Source organism: Python bivittatus, unplaced genomic scaffold, assembly GCF_059951505.1.
Source record: "Python bivittatus isolate LINGU-HERP-01145 unplaced genomic scaffold, Pbiv_v1 ctg000340_np1212, whole genome shotgun sequence".
Lineage (NCBI taxonomy): Eukaryota > Metazoa > Chordata > Lepidosauria > Squamata > Pythonidae > Python > Python bivittatus.
In genome coordinates this window covers 7,822,735-7,846,409 of record NW_028277056.1, presented here as the reverse complement: position 1 = coordinate 7,846,409, position 23,675 = coordinate 7,822,735, and the positions used below count along the sequence as shown (strand labels likewise).

Below are 23,675 nucleotides of genomic sequence, written 5' to 3'. Positions count from 1 at the left end.
AGACTCAAAACAGTTATACGCTTCATTCTAGTTTATTACACGAAATAAATATTAACATTTCTTGGTAATCTCTTCTACTATTTAGATCCAATAAACCAACAAAAATGTTAACCATGTTGCAAACGAGCAATCTTACATTTGTTCCTCTAAAATGAAAAAAAAAAGTATTAAGCTTTTGTGTACTGAGTAGTTGAAATTATGAGAATCTAGATCTGCTGTAAAATGTAGGCAAGTATCCAAAGGGAACTATGTTATATTTGTTATGTAAACCTACTTTTCTTTTTAAATGTCTAATGTGAAGGCAGTTAAGAAAAGCAATCCAATGTTTGCAAAGACCTTTTCTCAAACAGTAATTTTCTCCTTATCAAACTTTACAGCAAAAGCATCTTCCTTGCTATTTCCGTGAGAATCCTATTTAAGCACAAGCCCTGTGTAGAAGCCTGAGTTCCGTTTTGTTTAAAACACCCCCAAGGTAAGTGTGGTGTTGTTTTTTAATTGGATGGTGTGCATAAACATTATACTCCATAGATAGCAAAAATATCTTTTATTTATAATTTACATTTCCACAAATGAAAAAAAAAATGTACATTTTTTCTTACATATACAGTCTATTCCTGTTAAATTTGTACGCCATCTACAGAACTTCCACACGATAGACACCTGACACGGTGCAGGCAATAAGAAATTCAAATACAAAAATGTATTTATTAACCAAGTCAGTAGCTGGGGCCCTGCCCCAGGCGAACACTTTATTCATATAAAAATTATCTGCATTCTAGAGTCAGTAGGACACAGTAAGCTCTTCTCTGTAATTAAAAAAAACCCCACAGTTTAAACTGACTCAACCTTTTCCGGTTCTGTTTTAATTTCAGCAGATTCAGGTGTGTTCCCATCAATGCAATCATTAGGCTTTTCCTCTGGTTCTTCTTTGACTTTGGGGCTGTTACAGGAGTCCTGTACTTCTTGTTTGACAATATTCAACATAATATTTAGTGGGTTTTCTACAGGAGTCTTGCTTGGAGATGGGGTAGAATCAAATGATGAAGTCTGCAAGTCAAAATAACATCACATATGGGAAAGAGTCTGAGGTTTTTTCCTTTAAATATGATAAAAAGAAGACGGTAAAACACTGCCTTCACAATCTGTGCGTACTCTTTCATTATCTGTTCGTGAGCAAAATAAAATACTTTTGTTCTGCTAGAATACTAAGAATTTCAGTTTTCATATAGAAAATGGGTTGTAGCCAACACTGGTTCACAAGATGGTATGGGTTTAAAAGCTTATTAAAACAAAATTCACACTTAAATCTTTGTGATTTTTAAAGATCACACTAATACTATCTTGAACAGGTGGTTTAGATTCTCTGTACCTAGGATTTTTACAATAGAGAGTTGCCTACGGTCAACCTGCTTTATTTTTTATGGTCAATGCAGCACCCTTAAAATGTGAGCATTATGCAGATGTCCTCAATGCCAATCAGCCCTTGGTATAATGATCAACAGCAAGAAACATGTAGTCTGATCTAGAAGGTATCAGGTTACCTCCTATTGCAATAGTCAAATAAGCTCAGTAAGGATTACAATAAACTAATGACCCAAATAACAGCTTTTGCAGCGTTAACATATAAGCCTACAGAAAATCAATGCAAGGTTTTGTTTACCTTTTGATAATCTTCATAACATGATGGATGGTAGATCTACAAAGGAAAAGCAAGCCAATTTTAGTTTACAAATATATGAAAAGGTACACAAAGTATATTGCAAAGCTACACAATTTCTGTCTCTGTAGAGGCATCTCTTTCTCTAAACTATTTCTATAACTATAGGAAAGTATAGTTGTTATACCTCCTTTGCTAATATTTCACTATACTTGATTCAATCTACTTTGGACCTGTGGCAAATCTCATAGAAGTAGACTGACAGAAGTTAGCCTGGGTATGTAGGAAGGAATATTTTCAAGGACACCAATTCCTAAAATTCATAGAAATAATAAAAGCACATCAGCCCAAAATTATATATTATACATTATATATTATATAAAGTATAATATATTACACATTATATAATATATAATGTATATATAATGAGCTGTATATAATGTATATATATCATAACATATCATGTACCTGATAGCCATTTTTTAAGTGTACTGCATACACAAACAGATGCAACATTACCTTTTCTTCTACACGAATTGCATTCTTCAAGTGCCACTCCTCCTCTTCTTCATCCCAATATTGCTCAAATTGCTCCTGGCAGATTTCACAGCTCTGAAAAGCAATTAATAGTTATACCTACAGCATATTATTCATACTTTCAGGTGAGGAGCAGAATAATTTCATTTTCAGCCTAAGACACTGAATGGCCCATGACAAATGCAGAAATTCTGCATCGGGGCATTATTACTAACCTATGACTTGGGAGATTATTTTAAAATCCGCTGTCATCTACAAATGCTGACCATGACTCTAATTACCGCTGCAATAAAGTTCCAGAATGTGATGTCCAAAGGAAGACAAGCAGTAGTTACATGAACAAAAACTTCTTTCCAAGAAGAATTTTGGAAAAAAAACCAGTAAGTTTTTTTTAATCTTTCTCACTCTGAATATATTTATCTACAAAGCCAAGTATGTAGTTTTTCACAGTAGGCTTTTTCCTACTGTACAAATGTAAAACTCACACCGATCTATGTTTCTTTATTCCAAGTGCTAATAAAGTGTAAAGTGCCAAACTAAGGATTGCAGTACAATTATTCCAAACTGAAAACTCAGTTACAGAAAGCCAGGTTACAGAGCAATGCTTACCTCATCCACTCCAGCTGGTCCTGCAGGGACACTCTGAAACTCCTTCTCCTTAGCAGCTTCTTGAGTTTTTAATACAACTTCTTCATGCACTTTTTCAAAGAACTGACTCTTTGCACGCTCCTCTAAATCAGCTATTTCTTCAAACTCTATCCAATCCTAAAGAAAAACATTGAGAAATGTTTGACCCACTTTCCAAATTTTTAAGCAATAATATGACTTTATTTGTCCACTGAATATATATTTGTCTCTTGTTCCCACTGACCAATAGCACTTTATAATCATATTTTAGCAACAGGATCAAGTCTGTGAAGTCGTCTTATCCTGAAAAAAAACAGACTTACTGACATGCTGCTTTTTTATTCTTCAGTCTATGAGTTCTCCAGCAGTATATGAAATGTGCTTGATTCAGTGAGCCAACTGGAACACATTACACCCAGTGAAGTACAGGTAGTCCTCACTTACCAATCACTCGTTCAGTGATCATTTGAAGTTACTGTATGATGGGGCTGAAAAAGCTGTGCAACCTGTCCTTGAAGCTGCAGCCATTGCAGAATCCCCACGGTCACGTGACAGTGATTTGGGCACTTGGCAACCGGTGCACATTTATGATGGTTGCAGCATCCCACATTATTGCCATTCGTAACCTTCACAGCCAGCTTTTGACAAGCAAAATCAATGAGGAAGCCAGCAGAAAGTTGCCAGTTGCGGTCATGTGACATCACGATATCACGCTTAATGACTGTGGGTGATTTGCTTCATGACCACAGACGGAACTGATGTTGTTGCCAGTCCCAATTGCGGTTGGTAAGCGAGGACTATGTGTATTGGCATAAAGTTTGTATCTTGTTTTTGATCCTTCCCTGAATCTTCTGAAAAGGGGCAACAGGCAAGCAACTTCAAGCCACCCAGCTCTCACCTGATAGGTGCCATATGCAATACATCTGTGAACAAAAATGTAAGACCAAAGGTCCATGCGTGACACAACACCTAGGAAAATGTTTAGATCAGGCATGCAGGAAAAAAAAAGAATGCTTTGACTACCTTGATGTCACTAAAACCTCAGCTTTCAATTTTTCAATTTAGAATTTAACTGCTGCAACTGCATTTTTTTTCTTCTAAACACAGTTGCAAGGCCATATGGCATTATTTTTAGAGGCAGAGGCTGTAACCAGATGTCACCAGCAGAGAGCACTTGTATGGCAGTGGATTACAAAAAGAATACATCGTTGTTTATGTGAATCAACCAGAGAACAAAGTATGTTAAGCCTGGAAGCTGGGTTAGTATCCAGACCGATTAAAACAATAGCAGCAAATGATCTTAACGATCCAAGCATTAAACTGTCACAGAGTTAATATTGCTGCAAGGCTAATACTAAATATGGAATTCTCTCTCCCAAGAAAAGCTGAGCAGTTAAAACATTTTAAGATAGTTTTGAAGAATTACACAGTTTACATTAATGTTTGTCTTAGCCTCCAAAGGCATAGCCACAATAATCTGTTGGACCAAACTCAGCAGAATCTTGCACATTTAAAAAATTATGTATTATTAGAAATGTCCACCCTCAAGCAAAGGAATTAAGAAGATCACATCTCCCTGCAAAACAGCAAACTAAAATTTGTTAACAGTATTCCTCATGAGTTAAACAAGGACAATTATCTGCATTTATCAAGTTATCAGTGTAAAAAAGTCTATCTCATATCATTATTTTCTTGTTGCTGCCTAAAAGTAATTCTCAAGTCCTTTTAACTTTTTTATTACTATCCTTTTCTCCTCTCAATCGCTCTCTCTTGGGACCAGAGTTGGTGCATCTGATGAAATGGTCTGTGATCCACAGTGAACATGTAAGATGCTAGAAGATTCTTTGTTATACTGATTTTGGTGATACAGATATGACCTCAATCCTTTGGAAAAGAAGAACCAAGAACACTGAATAAATGTGGAGTTGTTGGTGCTCTCTGAGCTTAGTTGTTTGATTGCAGACATTTCATTACCCAATTAGGTAACATCATCAGTGCTAGTGAGAACCAAGCTCAGAGAGCACCAAGGACTCCCCAGTTCAATCGTGAGCTACGTATATTCTCTCCTATTGGTACACTGAATAAATATTCTCTATACCAAACAATATAGAGTAATGGGTTGCTTACTGTTAAACTGTAGTACCATCTTCTGTGAGTGATTTTCCTGCTAACATCTTTTTCTGTGCGGTTCTGGCGATAGTGCCAATCCAAATGGTCTGCATACACATCCGTTTGTGAAGTCGTAAACCTCATTCCACAAGAGTAACACTGAATGCCAGTATAAAGCCTGTTTATAACACTATCATAGCGTCTGAAAACAAGTCAGAAATGTCAAGTTATCAATCTTGTAGCACCTGATTCATGGCCACTATCTGAAGAAGAAACTTGCAAAGTTCAAATACTTATTATGGCACTGAAATACAGTTCTTTTATTTTCAAGGTGGAAGATGGTTAAACTCAAACTCTTAGTACCCTGCACATATCTTGTAGTTGGTGGGATAAGAGCAACAGTAGGTAGGCTTGCAAAATTGCTCTGGATTAGAGAACCTAATGTGCTAACTCAAACAGTGTGAACATGCTTGGAGTAAAACTGGGCTTGTAGCATACTGGCCAAAATATGTCAAAATTGACCTATACTGGTCTTATTGTTAGCAGAGAATGCTGCATATGGCACAGAGACAGCTAGCCTATTCTATATCTTCTCTCACTAAAATGTGAGGAAAATATGTGGAAACCTTTATGAGCAGTGGAGGTCAACATTTATAAGTTCATTTGATGACTACAGTGGCATATGGAAGATTGCAACTTGGAATGTAAAAGGAATAAATTATCAAATGAAAGAAAGAAAAAATAGTATGTTGAATGTTTTCAAAAACAAATGTGAAAGATATTAGTAGAACCGATGAAAGTGGACTGACCTTAAGTAGAGTTGATAGAAATATGCAGGGAGGCTTTACTTAAGAATGAAATGACTAAAATCTATATCAGAAATCATGAATTGATATTACCTAAGTTGTTGCATACAGAGTGGGAATCCAGATTGCTGATAGCTGCATATTATGCTCCAGTGAAAAGTGACAACATAACCAGAAGTGAGTTGAGAAAAACTGTGAAGTTTCCAAACCAGCTGGGGTGGGGTGGGGACGTGAAAAATAAATGGATATATGAGAATGGTAAAAGAGAATACAGAGAAAGTGACTGGATCATTTGGAGATTCAATGAATGAGAATGAATGGAATTAAAAATAAAATCCATGATTTATGATGAAACTGAATGAGGGAATACTGGAAAGAATGTTTTAGAGATTTGTATGGAAATGACAGTGGTAGGTCAAAAAGTAGAAAAGAAACAAATGCTAATGTACATGAAAATATTAATGAAAAAGAAACTACAAATGCTGTGAAAATGTTGAAAAATAGTAAGACTCCAGGTGCAGATGGTATAACTCAAGAAATGTTAGAATATGGATGTGGTATGCTTACTCAGTGGCTGTGCAACTTGTTTAAACTGTGTGTGAAGACTGCATTTGGGCTAATGGCTGGAAGAACATCATTACTGTTCCCCCATTGAAAGTAACAGGTAGCAAGAGTGAATGCAAGAACTATAGGGGGATTAGTTTAAGTATGCCCATGTAAGGGGTTGGCACAATTCTAACTGAATAGGCACCAGAGATGCCAGTGAGTGTAATTAGAGAAGTACAAGGTGGCTTTACACCAGGCAGAAGTTGTGCAAATCAGGCTTTTAATCTTCAGCAGATCAATAAGAAATATATGAATATGGAAAAGTAATTTATTGCATGTTTGTTGATTTAGAGAAAATACAAAAGATTTTAATTATGGTATATGTTGCCCAAATATGGAGTGATGAATGCACTAAGAGTAATATATGATGGAAATAAAGCATGCATGTGAAAAGAAACCTAATGAATGGTTCAATGCCAAACAAAGGTAAAAAATGATGTATGATATCTCCTTGGCTGTTTAAAGATAAATGTATAAAAAGTGCTTGTGATGTTAAGAGTTGTGTTAGCTGGGATTTGAGTTTATGTGTATTTTTGCATGCAAACGATCCCAGTTGTTGACTGAGAACCTGAATGATTTGCAGTGAATATTAGATAGATTGTACAATGCAATGAGGAGTATGGATCTGAAAATTACAGTATCAAAGACAAATATACATAGTTTTCATTCACAGGGTATAGGGTATGAAAGAGGGCAAAAATAGAGCAGCTAGATAAATTTCTATATCTTAGTTCATATATAAAAAATGTGAAAAGGGATTTGTTCAGTTGCAAGAACATAAACTTGCTAGGCAATGGAAACAGGAATTAGGGTAAATATGGAATTAGGGTAAATATCTGACAGAAAGCAACTGGATTTATAACTTTTTACAGTTCAAACTGATTATATAAATATGCCAAGTTAAAGAAATCCACTACAAACCAAATCTAGAATGATTAATGCTTAACTGAATAAACGTTACACTATTTAAAATGCCAAAGCGATCCTGAATTTATACACAACTATAACAATTTTCTGTCCTTAGAACAGGAGTTGCCTGATTTTTTTTTTACAATTACATCCTAATTTCCTTTGAAAGTACTTATTTAAATCACACTATTGGATATAGCCCCCTTTCCCCCCATTAAATGGACATACTGTTTTAGTTCTTCTATCACAAAATTAGTTAAGTCTGGGACATCCTCATTCTGATCTTGATCATCCTCTTCTTCCTCTGGAGTTGGTTGAGTTGAAACTTCACTGACTTCTAAATAAATGAGATGTATTTTTAAGTACTGGGACATAACCTTTGCTTCTACAATTGTTAACTCTGTTAAAAACAATTTAAAGTAGCTTTGTCTGGTAAGATCAGCATTGTTCTGATCTAGTCATTCCAAAATATAAAGTGTTCAGGGATAGAGATTCTGATAAATTTATTTTAATACATCTAACTTTATCTCCTGGCTTAATTTTCTTTATGTATATACGTCTACAAACATACAGATATGTATCAGTTGGAAGTACAGTACACACATTTGCGCATTCATATATATAGACACTATTTCCAACCGACAGACTTAAAAACTAAGCTCTTACAAATGAAAGATCCACTTTCAACTGTCAATTTCTACCCAGAAAAAAGAAAACTAGACGAAAAGGTTGTACTTACGTGATGAAGATGAATCAGGCTGTAAAGATTTTAGGATTCCTGTAGAGAGTAGTTTTGAGAATAACTCATTCACATCAAGTTGTCCAAGATGATTATCAGGGTAGGAAAGTGGGATGTTTCCTAGAAATGGGTGAAAATGTCACTTTACATATTACTCTAGAAATTCAATATAGAATTCAAGTATCTTAAGTAATTATTAACTGTCAAAGGTTAAACAAAATCATCATTAATGATCCATTTCTTCACTTTCACCTTCGGCTCCTCTTAAAAGAACTTCTGAGTACCACTTTAACCACCTTCCCATTTTAATTTATACAATAACCCTGCATGTACAAATGTAGAAAGAGTTTCTGAGAACCTATCAAATAAATGTTATAGAAGACTGTGATAAAGAAACACCTAACTGGTTCCATGTGCCCAAAAATGCTTAGGAGTTATTCTTCCAAACAGGAGGTCATAAGTCCATATGGCTTCCTTCTTTTAAAGGAGAACTTGCTTTCTGAGTACCAATTTCTTTTACTTAAATTAAATTCTGCTTCTGATGTTCTTGAAACATTAGTATTTAAGTAAGTCTGCACAGTTATAGATCTAATAAATTCAGACCTAGTAATTAATCTATAGTAACACAAATGTATATTTTTGTTTATTCACATATAAACGAACGTGATTCTGAACAGATTATAAGAATCTCTGGAAAGCTATCTTAAAATATAAAGAGTACATACTAAAATCAAATTTATTAGTTACATTCTTAGAGTGTAGAAGAAATAGGTCATAGTTTAGAAATCATTTTATAACAGGCATTCTTTAAAAAAAGACTTGGTTCTGGTGGGTAAACTTTGAGGTTCTAGAAAATAAAAACTTGATCCCATAGAGCTGTTTATAATACTTCTCTGCTCTCATCTCGCTCTGCATATTGTACACAATCCAAAAGGGTACAGATTATTTTCTAGGGTACGGTTAGGAATTATAATCTGAACTCTGAATTTCATACCCATTTTGTCTTACAGAGGAAAGTATCTGTACATAAGTATCTTATTTATAAGCAGGATGTACAAACCAGTTTTACTTTAGTGTTCCTGATACCAAATTGAGTTAGATTAAAATTTCAGACAGTTGTACCAACCCTTGCTGCGGAATATATCTTTCAACATCTTTCAATACAGACAAAATATTCCCATATAAGTTTCAAATAAAGTAGTATTTCAGTAAAACGACACCTCCAAAAAAGTAAATGCTAACCTTGCTGATTTTGAACAAAACCTCCAGGATTTGGTGTATGAACTGGCAATAGTGGCTGCCCTTGACTGAAAGGCTGGCCAGAAGATACTGACAGAACGGATACCTGTGAAGAGAGACAACCCTGTTCAAATTGCCCCTTTTTCCCCTTATTAAGGACAAAAATCAATGAATTTTTATTTCAGTAATTAAAAGAATATAAAACCATTTACAGAAATGAAATTGTTACCAATAATGTTATAAATATCAAATTCAATTTTAAACATCAGTCTTAAAACCCTTTCATCCCATCTATATAAGCTAACCACCACCACCATGGAAAATTTTGCTTTGCTCCCAAGGTTTCCCCAAATGAACACTGGTGATCATATTTTCTGCAACTGCTATTGTAATTGCAATAGCAACTGCAACTGCTATTGTAATATTATTTATAACCTTCACTTAGCCAATGAAATTAGCTATGAATTTAAGGGATTAGACTAGTTTTATTGATCTAATTTTTGCATGCATAGAAATTGAGCAATGCAAAGAACAGTTTAGGAATACCAATATACTGTAAAAAGCTTTTTTAATGCTAACAAAAGCATTTCAGATGTGTCAGAAATTAATATTCAAGATTCAGAACTTTTCATGGCATCAATCAGCTGCAATGAAAATCCTTGATTCATTTAATTGTACTGTTTTAAGATTTTATTAATGTTAAGTATTCTTAATAAGGCATGGTCAGTTTGGTGTAGTGGTTAAGGCACCAGGCTAGAAACCAGTTCTAATCCCACTTTGGGCATGAAGCCAGCTGGGAGACTTTGGGCCAGTTACTCACTCTCAACCCTAGGAAGGAGGCAACGGCAAACCACTTCCAGAATCTTGCCAAGAAAACTTGCAGGCAGTTGCTAGGAATCAAGACTGACTCAAAGGCACACACACAAAAAATAAAAAATAAATCTTAATAAAAAATAATTTGTTGCAACTGAAGATACAATTTTAAGATCAAGTTTCTGAAAAACAGTCCAACAGAAGCACTATAATCCTCTTACCTGCTGTGGTGGCTGAACATTTCCCACTGTTATATTACTAAAATTTCTGTACTGAGGGCCCTGAAGATTCTTGTCGTCATAAAAAGGTCCTGGTGCCCTGTTAATTGTACTAGGAAAGTGTTGTGCTCCAGAAACAGGTGGTCCATTGAAGTTTGGTCCTTGGGGGTTATCAAATATTTGGTCAGGTCTCTGAAACTGCATTCCTTGTGATGCCCCATTGTAAGGTGGCTGATTGGGAGCTTCATTATAAGGGCCAGTTTGTCCATATGGTGGTGTCTCTAATCTTGAGGCAGGATGGTTGGCTACATTTTCAATTCTTGGACCTTGATGACCAAGGAGGATGTCATATCGTGTTGCCGGATGTTGAGGATCATCAAACCGCTGAAGTAATGTATCAAAACGGGGTTGGACCTGCTGACCAGGTGGACCATCAAATCGAGGTGGTGTTTGAGTAGGACCCATTTCAAACCTTGGACCAGGCTGTACATGTAATCCATCCAGTCTTTGTAAAAGTGATGGCTGACCAGGTTGACCATCAAATCTTGACTGACAGCCATCAAACCTTGTCTGGTTAATAGGCCCTTCAAATCTAAGCCCACCTCCAGTTTGAACAGAAGGTGCCTCAAACCTGGGAGAAATTCCCAACTGCCCATGTGGTCCCAGAGGCTGACTGTGAGGCCCCTCAAACCTAGAGCCAAGGGGTTGACCATGTGGCCCTACAGGCTGCCCATGAGGACCCTCAAATCTCAGACCACTTGCAGGCTGCCCATGTGGACCAATAGGCTGCCCATGTGGTGCTTCAAACTGCATATTACTTCCTGGTTGTCCAAGCGACCCCACTGGTTGCATGTGCGGGCCTTCTAATCTTATACCAGATCCCTGTTGACCAAGCGGCCCTACAGGGTGTCCATGTGGTCCCTCAAATCTTATTCCACCTCCTGGTGGACCATGAGGTCCCACTGGCCGGTCATGAGGTCCTTCAAATCTTATGGCATTTGAAGGTTGGCCATGAGGCCCTTCGAACCTCAGTCCACCTGAAGGCTGGCCATCAAATCTTATATTAGAAGGCTGATCGTGCAACCCGTCAAATCTCATTCCAGCAGAAGACTGGCCATGAGGACTCTCAAACCTAATACCAGCAGTTGCATGACCATGAGGTCCCTCAAACCTCATTCCTCCTGAGGGTTGACCATGGGTCCCTTCAAATCTCATTCCACCCACAGATTGGCCTGAAGGCCCCTCAAATCTTAAACCTCCCCCTGGTTGTCCTATTGGACCCTCAAACCGTATAGCACTCCCTGCACTAACTTGCCCTGAGGGCCCATCAAACCTCAAGGGACCACCACCAAGCTGTGCGGGTGGCCCATCAAACATGTGAGAACCTTTTCCTCCAGACTGTCCTTGGGGCCCATCAAACTGAGAGGCTGGCTGACCTAGAGATCCTTCAAACCTTAAATTAGTCTGTGCTTGTGGCCCTTCAATTCGAGGAGTTGCATTAGCTGGCCCTTCAAAATGACCTGCTTGTCCATCTCCACCTGCCCTTGTGCCAGAATGTCTAGGAGAACCCTCAAAATGAGATCTGTCCTCAATCAATGAACTAAATCTTTGCTTTCCATCAGAGACCCCAAATCGTGATCCTGGAATGTCAGTGAACTGTTTCTCTGTATCTTCATATCTTGTTCGCTTGAAAATGTCATTGATCCTCTGCTCTTCTCGAAGACCTTTAAAAAAGATTAAAATTACAACATTTATTAATCACTAAACCCATTATATAAAGCTCACATACACCTCTATGAACACAATTCCCTACGCTTCTGTTGTGTAGCTTAATTGTGTCCTGAAAAACCTGATTTCCCTTTGCCAAAATATAAGTAGTAGTAGTATTTTTCCCAAAACATTTTTTACCTTTCGAGGCATTTGGCTCATCATGTCTTCTCCTGCCATCGTGTGGGGAGTTATCAGAGTATGGTCTGCTACCACCAACGGGAGAATGTCGTCTTGATCTTTCACCAAACTGACCCCCGCATTTGTTTTTCTGCTCACAGTCCATTCCAGAAAGAAATCCATCAGTTAAGTGATAGTCTAATATTTCTTCAGCATCTATCATATTGAGTCTTGGAAATGAATGTTGAACTTGTGTTCTTTTTAGCTTAGCTTTATGTTCATGATATATTAAATCTGATTCAGACAATAAGGGCTTCTTTTTTGAAATCCCCTTTTCACCTGTTGTAGTATCCCACTCGCATCTATGCTTTCCTTCCTGATACTGGAAAAGTTGGCGAATCTTATGACACAGAACAAGGAAATCATCCTGTGTTATTTCACCAGATGAGAGACGTTCATTTGCCTGTGTGTCAAAAGAAAAATTAAGAGTTAATCCCTAATGCTTTTAAGAAAAAAAGTACTAATTAAAAACAAGTAACCATATTACCTTCTTAAGTATCTCTCTCTTGTTTGCCAAGGTCAGTTCTTTGGGTATCTGCAAATTAGCATCTACACTTAATCGATGTTGCTGCTTTGGTGCGCGAGGTGAAGGAACTCCTTTATTAGTTGCCCATGTATCCCTGTGCCTCTGATGAGGCGATTTACAAAGTCCTTGATGCTCTTCAGTAAGTTGAGGACTGAAAGCAATAGAAATAACATGTTACTTTATATACTTTCCCTATGCACAGCAATTGAAAATTATCCCACTTTGTTTCTTTATAAAGACAATTTCTTTTACAGTAATTTTAGATTTACATTTAATCAATTGCTACTTATAAACATCAACTTACTTTTTATTTTCCTCCCAGCCAGATTTCCATCTTTTGCTTGATTTGGAACTTTGCCAATTCTCCACATTTTCTTTGGGTTCTGAATTTGACTTAGAAGAATGCTGATTCATTCCTTCTTGCGGTCGGTCTTCATGGGTTTTCTTCAGCCTCCTTGAATCTCTCACTTCCTGCTTAATGCTCCTCTTATTAGAACTTCTTTCATCCCGTGCTCCTGAACCAAAATCCTCTACATGTGATTGTTTTGGCCCAGACTGTCGTGGTTTTCCTATCTTAGGTCCAGATGGAGAAAGACTCCTGAGCCTTCTTTTAGGTGACCTCCTTTCTCTTCGTTTTGGAGAATGTGCAGATGGTGATCGAGATCTAGGAGAACGTGACCTTTTCCTAGTACTTGACCTTCCTGGTTTTCCACTCTGTTTCTCTGACTCTTCTGTATTGGGATCTTGCTTTTGTACAATGCCATTAATTATTTTATTTCTACCACCAACTGATCTATGTTCCTCTTTGTCTTTTCTCTCCACACTTCTTCTTTTTTCTTTTATGTCATCATCTTTACCATCTGGTTTCTCTAGAAGATGCTTTTTTAATCTGGGATCTCTCTTGCTTATTTCAGACACTCTGGGATTCTCACATTCTTGATTTCTGGTTTCTTTAGCATGAAGCAGCTTATTCTGCAAAGGAGATGGTGATTTTGATTTTGATTTTGCATCTGTTTGATCAAACTCTTTCTTCTGCAGTTTCTCATTCTGTTTTAATTTTTCTGGCTTTGTTGTATTTTGCTTTTCACTTTGTAGAGTTTTGCTAGTTTTTGGGTCAGGCTGACTGACTGGATTAATTATGAAGTCTTTCCTATGACTCTGATCTTTAGAATGAGAAGAGTGCTGACTTGTTCTATTAAGACGAGGATCTCTATTGGCAATTTTGGCATCAGGAAGTGGAGACAAACGGTTTTTCTCAGGTGGCAGACAAACTTGATGAGGAGCTTTAATTGGCATGTGAGGTGGCTGCGGCACATGTTGTTTTAAGGATGTTTGGCTCAGATTAGATCCACTTTGCTGAACACTAAGGGAAACAGCCTAAAATAAAGAGGAAGGGAAAAAAAGTATTTCAGACACAAGCACCTTTTTATTTGTCTTAGCTGTTCAACAATATACAGGTAGTCCTTGCTTAACGACTGCCCTGTTTAGTGGCCAAAGTTACGACAGCACTGAAAAAGTAACTTTATGACCAGTCCTTGCACTTACGACTGTTGCAGCATCCCCATAGTGGGTGATCAAGATTTGGTCGCTTCGCAACTGGTGGGCGTTTATGACCGTCAGTGTCCTGTGGTCACATGATCGCTATTTGCATGCTTCACAGCCAGCTTCCAACAAGTAGGGTCAAGAGAGAAGCTGGCAGTAAAACTGCAAGTTGCAGTCATGTGATGCCTCACTTAATGACCATGTCACTTAGCAATGCAGTTGCCTGTCCCAATTGTAGTTGTTAAGTGAGGACTACCTGTAAGACAATATAAGTTGCATAAGGAAATTACTTTCACGTATCAACTAATTCCAGAATTTCAGTGTAATAATATATAGATGCTATGATAAACAACATGAACATAGGTTTGGGGTCAATTTTCTTTCCATAGCTGTCAATATGTTAAAATGTATTAAAATTTTTCAATATCTAATTGTGGTATGTGATGCAAGTACATTTTTACAGCTAGCTTTTCAGTAATGATAAAAGAGCACAAATCTGAAACTAATATTCATACCACTTGACAGTTTCTTCAAAATGTAACTCTGTAATCCAGTCATTTAGAGTAAATGTTGTTTATGATACAACAATATGAAAATTATTCAAAATTCCAAACCTAAGACCTGTCAGCAGCACATTACAAAGTATGTCATACAAATTCTTCATTCAGGATGAAAAATATACCAAGATTCTCTGTCTTGTTTCTTTTGTAATATAACTGACAATCCTCATACATAGCCTCCATCATATGCTAAATCTGCAGTTTAAATCTACCATTTCCATTGGCAAGGTGATCAGTGATGATCCCACCTGAAGCACTGGGCTATACCGAATGTGGAAGATGCTGTAATGGTTAAGCGTAATTTATATATCAAGTGTGGTATGTACAAGAACAGGCAGCTTTCCCACTAAACAGAAGTTTTATCTGAGCTCAAATAATCATAAATTCTCTTATCTATGTCTACCTTGTTAACATGTTAAAAAGACATAGTTATCATCTGCACTGTAGCAATTATTAATCAGGAAAATGTAACAGGAAAAATTACATTCTACTGGACGTTCTACCAGTTTACTAAAAGAAAAAGAATAGGCTGCAAGCATAAAGCTAAACCAACCGTATCAGGAACCAGAAAAAAATCAATTCCTGAAACATTAGAGCAGCCGTAGTAATCTTACTCACCAGCTGTGCTTTTGTCTGTTCTAGTTCAAGTTCTAATTTCTTCTGTTGAAGTTCTAACAACTGTTTTTGTTTTGCCAGCAGCTGTTGTCTTATTAGCTGCTCTTGCGTTAAGTTCTTTTGTATTTCAGGAACAATTGGAGTAGAGGACACAGCAGAACAGGACACAGGAAGAGAACAGACTGTAGAGCTAGGTGCAGCAGGTTCCTCAGGCTACCAAGAAAATGGTAAATAACATGATTCTTACTTACGAAGAAAAGCAACTGGCTAATTATTCATAGCTACGTAATTTAGTTTTATTTGTGCAAATAAATTAGAATGTATATAAGGCATATCACACAATATAGAAGCACATCTGTGATAGTTCTTTGCCTTAACTGTTGACATTTAAGTATCATTTAATGGTGCGCTAAAGTCAAGCCACAGTTAAAAACACTAGCAATAGTTCCAGCAACTTACCGATTTACTTAAAAACTTAGGATTCACATGGATGCTAGAAGTATTCACATTAGGGGGTAGCGGCTTAACAGGCCAAGCAGGGTCAACTGAATTCACCCGCACATCGAGAGCATAGAGAATCTTCAAAGGGAAAATTTCATCCCACGTGGAACGCAATTTAAATAAACTTTTCCTAGTATTTTCATCCACCTAAGAACAACAGAACAATTCTATGGCTTGTTAAGTCAATATAACATGTTATCCTTCTTTCTAAAACTCAAGATCACATAGGTGTTCTATGGTCATACCCTGTTCATTTGTGTACTCAAGTTCCAGTGAAAACAGTGTAGAACTCAAGCGTGCACAACTGAAACAAGTATTGCACTGTTGATATACTAATTTGCAGACAATACAGCATACATTTGAGCAGTCAAGTGTCTTTCATCTTCCACATCTGACTTATAGAAGTATAGCAGTGATATCCTATTTTATTTTTAAAACGTATCCACTACCAACTGGAATCTGACATATCTCACAAAATATGTTCTCAGTATTAATGGATAAAATAATGTTTTTTTGTTTTTTTTTTTACTATTAGGTGTATTCTAACAAGATGATAAAAACCAAACACAGACATATTCATCAGTTCCTTAGGTTTTTTTCAGACGTAGAGTTCCCATTATCCAGAGACAGTATGTCCACTGCTGAGTTTGCATGAAGGAAATTGTTGTTCAACATATTTGAAGGGTGCTAGGTTGAAGAGGCTGCACTACTGCACTCAAGACAAAACTTTTTTGTACGTAAATGTGCAAAGAACCCAACTCTAAAGACTTCCGTCAAAAGATGAATTCTTTTCCATCACCTACATTTTTATATGGTCACACAGAAAAGCAACTGCTGTCACTTTGAAAGTTGTTATGGCAAAACGTTCTCTCTTATGTATGATTAAATTGATTTAACATTTAAGCAACTCAAATATTTTAGCCTCTTTCAACCATACCCTACTGAAATGGAAAATGTTACTTCAATTTCCTTTAACATTCACAGCAAAGTACATTTGTAAAGGAAAATTCTGCCTTTCGTGATTTTCATCAAGCAAACTAGTGCTAAAAATACTATCTATGATCAATTGTCCTAAATTAGGTCAGGTATGCAAAACTGAAATGGCTAGAGAAGATTTGAGAGAAAGAGTGATCAAAATAAGCCTTTATAGATCTTGGTAGGCAGGTTCAATTATTACTTTTCTCACTATTAAATAAATAAAACCCTAAATTATTGTATAATTAACATGAAGATGACACTTGCTTACTTATTCTTCTGTAAAGCTAAAAATACCTTATACATGAAAAATCTAATAAGCTGCATTTTTACTAACAGTCCCTTCTACTGAGTGACTCCCAGAAAGCATAATACATGACAACATGAAGAACAGAATTGCATTCATCTTGTTTTCTAATGCAAATTTTCTTATGGAGGATATGTCCTGTATGTTCCATCTATCTATCCATCCTTTTTTCTTATGGGTGTGAAATAAATGAAGTCAAGATTCTGTTGCATTCTTTCCCCTTAAAACTGCAAAAAACAAGACAATGTGCCATGTCTTTATTTATACAAGAGCAATTTTAAAAGTTTTAGGAAGCACATTTATATATACCTTTTCAAACACATTAACAAATGTTGAAACTAGGTTTTTAGTAAATGCAGCAAGATATTCTCGTCCAACATTCTTGACAATGGAGTCCATTAGGTACATAACAGGAAGTTTCTCATTAGAAGGAGCCTGGAGTAATAAGAAGAAAACTGAGACATTTAGTTGTAACAAAAACATTTTGATCTTTTTAAATCAAGGAATTACCATACCCCAAATCACCATATCTCTGGTATGTAACAATTACGAACAAAAATACAACTCACTAATTTTAGAACTATTAAAAAGAACCAATAGATACCAGTGCAGCTATTATTTGGTATATTAGGTTTTCTTTTAAGGTGATTCTCAGTGGCAGAAAGTACTGGCCCATGATGCAGTCTTTAATGAGCCACTTCACATCCTATTGGACTATACTTTGAGGGAACACACAGTAGTTTCTGTTGGGATCTCTATAAAATGGGACATGGATCAGTTAACTAGACCCCACAAAATGAAGGGGAGAATTCTCAGTGGACAGAAAGATGGTGAATACCAGTGTTGTTAGGTGAGCCACGTTTCAAATAAAGTGACTTGCTGTAATCCAAATGCAAGTATTACCAGCTCTAGATAGTTGAAGAAATGCCAATCAGACGTTCCGAAAATTATATGCAAGCCATATAGCTGGAACCGAAAAAATATAAATCCACAAGGAGTTATGATGTTGAACAGACACACTTATAAATAACTGGAACCAAAGACAATCTTCAAAGTCTGGACACTCCTCAATGCCCAAGGAGTCAAGATGGATTTTTTCCTCTGAACATAAAGCACGCCCAAAGTTCACGTAGTACAAACTGTTGTCGAGACTGAATTTCCAAAGAAAGTGGAAGCCTTCCCGTTTCTGTTCAAAATGAGTGTTAATGTCTCATCCATATTAAGGAAGGGCCACAAGCTTCCAAAAAGCATCAGCATGTATAGACTTGTTGATAAGGTTAATTAAATGATTCTATCACACATTGCATTGACTTTTTACACAGGAATAGCTTAATTCCCATTTAACACCCAATAATTCTCAAAATTTACAGGCAGTTTAACATTAAGCAGCTAAAAGGGACTGCGTTCATTGCCAAAATTCCACTGCCCATGATGTTTGATTGTCCTTGTAGCAAGTGTCTTGTTCTCGTAACTAGAGTCTTTCCCTTTAAGATAGCTCAAATTGTGAAGATATAGAAGATGCAAACACATAAGCTATTTTCAATCTTGAAAAACCTAAACCACATTTTATCTTCTTCACTCTTAAATGTGTAGGGTTTTTTTCCTCAAAACAAGCATTCAAACCCTTTCATCAAACATTCGTTTGAAATCTGCTCAAGAGGGAAACATATCAGCAACTCGTCAACCACACGTGGCTTTTATGGACTGCATTTAAGGAAAAGTTAGAGAAAGGCATGCCTTCAATTCATATATATTTATAATATAATATAATATATATAAACAGGTAAGGCATGTGTAACATCATTGGTCAAGTATCAATTCTCTAATAGCTGGACTTGAAAATAATTTGCTAGGTGCAATGTGCAAACTATTAGGATTGAATTTAACTTGTTACAACAGGGCTTGGGAAGTATTAAGCCTCTTGAACACTTCAGTACTCTGCTCTTAAAACCCCATCTGTGGTAGCTCTTAAGACTATAAAGGACAGCTGTCAAAGAAATATAGCTGACCTTTAAAATCTTATTCCCAAAAGTATATGTTCATTTCCCTTTTAAGCCGTAAAACTACTGTTTCAAGGATTAGAAAATGTCCTATTATATTCACAAAGCTGTGAAAACTATGTGTGAAATTGTGAAACAAAGCAGCAAATTTATCCTAGAATCTGTTCTTAGAAATTGGAAAGCAAATCCCAGCTTTAAATGAGTGGGGATGCCACGTTTCGAGAACCAGGATTTACAACTGCAGTAGTTAATTCACCGAACAGAAATGCACTGTGATATACTTGGGGTCCACCCAAGCTGAGGCAAACCCAAGTCGGATTATCAAGCAGTCGTGGAAGGCGAGAAAGACAACTCAAACCACCAAGAAAGTGGAGATAAAATTAAAAAGCTTATCTATAGAAAAACCATGTCCAGAGTTCTCAACAGAATGCTTGGTGCACTCCTTCAAACATCATATGAATTGAGTGTTGAACATGTGTGGGGTCTGTGTTTTTCTTAAGACTTCCCTATAAATTGAGCTTTCCTCAGACTTTTTTTCCTGTAAACCACACCACAGAATATTTAACACTTTGGTAACAGATTCTGCACTACACCCGGTAAATAAAAAGACAAATACATATTTTATACATTTTATTTACATTTTTAATACCAGTCACACATTTCAAAATCATTTATTAAAAAGGTAGTCAAACCACTCTGCATTACACTAAATAGAAATTGTCTCCAGACAATACTTTCTTTAAAAAGTGGTTTTCAGAGAACTCAAATCTCTTGTTTCATCCTGGTCACTAAAGACAACTATGCAAATCCAATTAGAAGTACAGGTTTTAGGTATCTTTAAATACACTCAAGGGGATAGCTATGTAACCACCCCCATTACCCCAAAGCCAAATAACAGAACTGGAATGTATGTGTTATGAACTTCTAGAGAGACTGAAAACATTAAAAGTAAATAGGGAAGGTTTCTAGAGAATACACTGAAACTAACCAATCTGCACTGTAAACAATCATCCTCTATCCTGTCTTTCCATTTTATTATAATTTAATATCCCAGATTAAATTAGCAAAATAAAAAACCCAACAACCTGGCAAAAGCTGAGGAAAATGGGCAAGGAAGAAGAAACAGCAAGAAAGCAGAAATGTTTAATTATAATGGAAATGTGCTATTCTTCTACTTAAATGACCAAAACTCTATAGAAAAAGATGGAATAAACCTATATCATAAGCTATAGGTGACTTTTGTCAGAAAATTTCTGGACCGATATGAAGCCTACTCTTTCTTTTTGCATCATATGCTTCTCCGGCGCCATGTTGGGATTAGACAGGCTGCTGTGGTTCCTGCAGGCAGGGCTGAACATTTCTTTCCATGCCTTAATGAAGGGGCTGCTCTAATAAGGAATGGATCATGCATACACATGCAGACACACACCCCTAGTCTGTCATGCATCTGTTAGTAAAAGCATTCCAGGAGCATAAAGATCCTCCTTCACTTATAGGAATTTATTTCACTGAAAATAATGAGGAAATTCCACTCCTCTTAAAAAAAAACTCCTCTCCAAGTCTCATGAATTAAAGCTAGCTGTCTCTCAAATGATTTTATCCTTTTAAAAATATTTAGTACAGCTAATTAGATATATGTAAGCTGGGAGACTTGAAACTGCATGTTTCAAGCAGAGTTACTGCTGTACAATCCCTGCCAGGCCGCCATGTTGTGCATCCAAATTATGCAGGCTTAAAAATCCCTCACTTCTTCACAAATTACTTGGGGGAAGAATAATCAGCCCCCTTCCTGAACCCGGCAGATTTACCTCTTCCTCAGAACTATTTTTTGGAAAGGACTAATCCCCCTCGTGCCTTGATTTTATTATGATTTTTTTTCCTGCCAACTACAGCTTAATCTCACTTTCCACCTTAACCTTTGCTCATGCTGCCATTCTCAATTCCCTTTCTTTAATCTGAAAACTGTCTCCCACTACAGTGTCTTCTCACACATGGTTCCTATTACTCTGATTTTAACAGAATTTTTTTTTCTAAATTGGCTTCTATAAAGTTATCTGAAAGCAAGCAGCTATGACTTTCTATCTGCTCCTACTACGGTTGCACTACTATGTGTGGGGGTGGGGGTGGGCTGATTCTGCCCACTAGCAGTTCCCCAGAGCACCTGGAACAACTTTCAAACTGCTCTGCATCTCCCCCTTAACCTTGACTTCCTCTACAGTGCTCACCACTACAATCCAGATCCCCCCACACCATGTCTGTCCTCATGGCCCAGCTGCCTGAAAAATATGCTTTTTATATGACTTGAGGTTCACTGTTTATCAATACCCTTGCACTGGCATGTTTTGGCTGTTTTTCACTTTCTGAGAGATGCATAGAATGTGCTTTTTCAAGGCACATATACAGCATTAGTTTTGGAAGGGTTTTGTCTGCATTGAGGGCATCTTCGACTTTGGGCAACCGAGGGATCCAAGGAAGAACGTGATTAGGAGGTTGACTGTCTGCGTGCGCCTCCACATGTGACATTCCTAAGAAAACTATCTATTTCCCCTTTCACCTCCATAGGACTTCCTCTTTTCCGCCCCCTCCTTGGCTTGACTTGGTCCTCTCCCTCCAAAATATACTCTTTCGGCTACCTAGTTGGCTCTATCCAAGCCTCAATTCTCCCCTCGAGCCCCCCTCTGCCTACCCCTCCCCTTCCCTCCCTCCCCAATATGACTCCCTAGCCTGCTGCTTCTCCCCCTCACGTGTGACCTTCTCTGAATCTCGCACTCACACACACACATAGGCGGACCCCCTCCCCCCCCACTAATCCTCTGACTCAAAAATAAACACGCGGGTTGGGGGGAGAAGGAGAAAGACTGGCCCTAGAGATGGGAAGGAGGCTGGGTTCGGGGAGGGGGTTTAGAGAGAGCGTATTCGGCGTAGAGTATATAAAAACCTTGGCGATTTGCGCCTCGATCAGCGAGACGATGTCCTTGGCGAAGGGCACGTTCTCCTCGGCCAGGATGGTCAGCATGTTGATGTGCGGTTTGCTGTTGAACGTCAGGTCTTCCAGCGACGACTGGTAGTCGCGGCAGGCGTCTTCGCTGCTGCCGCCGCCACCGGCGCCGCCACCGCTGGCGGCCCCCTCGGACGCCGTCGTGCCGCCGCCCGACATTCTCCCCCGCAGGGCTGACAGGCCGCGGACACGACCGATCCCCGCCGAGGAGGGCAGGCCAGGCGAGCCTTTTCTCCTTCGCTGCCGCTGTGGTCGCTGCTGCCGCTGCTGCTGCTGCTCCCGCCGGCCTCTTCTAGTTCATCCTCCACTTCGCCGCCGCCGTTTTCTCCTCAAGCCGTCGGCCGCCGCCGCCTCCGCCGCCGCCGTTTCCTCGACCAGCCGCGTTTCTTTTTCTCCCTCTCCCTCACAAACGCACGCACAAAATGGCGGCGGCGGCGACGACTCCTGCGGCTCGCGAACGCCTTCTGTGCTCCGGCTCCAACCGCTGCGTCATCCGAAATGGTTCCGAAGAGGAGGGAAGGGGCGGGCGCTTCTGGAGCGCCTTTTGTTCGCTGGCCGCGTCGCCATTGGCTCGCGCAGGAGGGCGGGCACCTCCGCCGCGCTCTGATAGGTCCTCCTCGCCGCTCCTTTCTCCGAGTCCCACTTCTCATTGGGGGCCGATCTCCGCTGGGGGGGGCTTTATTGAACGGCGCCGCTCATCGCGGCGATTGGCGGGCTCGCCCATAGAACCCGCCTTTCTTTATTTCTTCAGCTTTTGGTTGGCCCTTCCGAATATAACCCGGACTCCTTGTTGTCGCGTAACGTGAGCGGGGGGCTGATTGCCTCCCTCCTCCCCCCCCTTCTTCCCTTCGCAACGTCTTTTAAAGTGACTTGTTGAAGGCTGTCCGCGAGACCTCGTTTTCTATTGGCCCGTTCGTTTGCTCAACTGTTGCTATGGGAATAGGGGCCTTTTGAGGCCTACCTGAAAGTCACAAGGCCAGCCAGGCGGCTTTACATAAATGCCTTTCCACACTATTAATTTCTGTGCTGTAGTAAAACTACCAATAATAATAATAACGGCAACAACCACCCAGCATATTCTGCCTAGGATTGGCATCCGCTGAGTCTTGCTGGGGCATCCTGCAAATAGATGCACGTTTAAAAAGAAATCCCTCTGATTTGGGCTCTCTCCACCATGAAGCAACTGGGGAGTGGCTTCCTTTAAAAGAAAACGTGTTGCCCACCAGCAGAGATTTCAATTTCAATACCTGCAAACAGGCCTAAAATAGGTTTTCCAGAAACTCCTGATTAGTCTTTCAGCTCCTTCCCCAGAGCTTAGTTGGAAGAAAAAGCAATTATCTCATAATACTGATTTATGGCACGAATGCCAGCTCTAAGCATCTTCTGTCCTACATCCTAGCAGTCTGAGAAATCCCTTGAAAATACAGAAAAAGCTTGTTTTCCC

General features: G+C 38.4%; 1 protein-coding gene across 1 annotated transcript; it reads right to left on the bottom strand.

Moving 5' to 3' along the window:
* Positions 1 to 572: 572 nt before the first annotated feature.
* PCF11 (PCF11 cleavage and polyadenylation factor subunit) lies at positions 573 to 22,746 on the bottom strand. Its single transcript, XM_007437140.3, has 16 exons — positions 22,172 to 22,746; positions 17,543 to 17,668; positions 15,910 to 16,098; positions 15,454 to 15,663; positions 13,038 to 14,110; positions 12,695 to 12,884; positions 12,169 to 12,610; positions 10,264 to 11,984; positions 9,233 to 9,335; positions 7,991 to 8,110; positions 7,480 to 7,588; positions 4,949 to 5,132; positions 2,804 to 2,959; positions 2,177 to 2,269; positions 1,661 to 1,696; positions 573 to 1,047 (listed from the first exon to the last, which is right to left on the bottom strand). Exons 1-16 carry the CDS (start codon positions 22,388 to 22,390, stop codon positions 832 to 834), a joined length of 5,187 nt encoding a protein of 1,728 aa, XP_007437202.2. The 5' UTR covers positions 22,391 to 22,746; the 3' UTR covers positions 573 to 831.
* Between the last annotated feature and the right edge of the window lie 929 nt (positions 22,747 to 23,675).

Excerpts from the sequence above, each read along its gene's own strand:
- PCF11 (XM_007437140.3), bottom strand. The coding sequence starts at position 22,390 with ATGTCGGGCGGCGGCACGACGGCGTCCGAGGGGGCCGCCAGCGGTGGC. Across the intron at positions 14,111-15,453 it reads AACAGACAAAAGCACAGCTG|GCTGTTTCCCTTAGTGTTCA; the intron begins GTGAGTAAGATT and ends TCTTTATTTTAG. Across the intron at positions 5,133-7,479 it reads GTGATAGAAGAACTAAAACA|ACGCTATGATAGTGTTATAA; the intron begins GTATGTCCATTT and ends ACTTGTTTTCAG.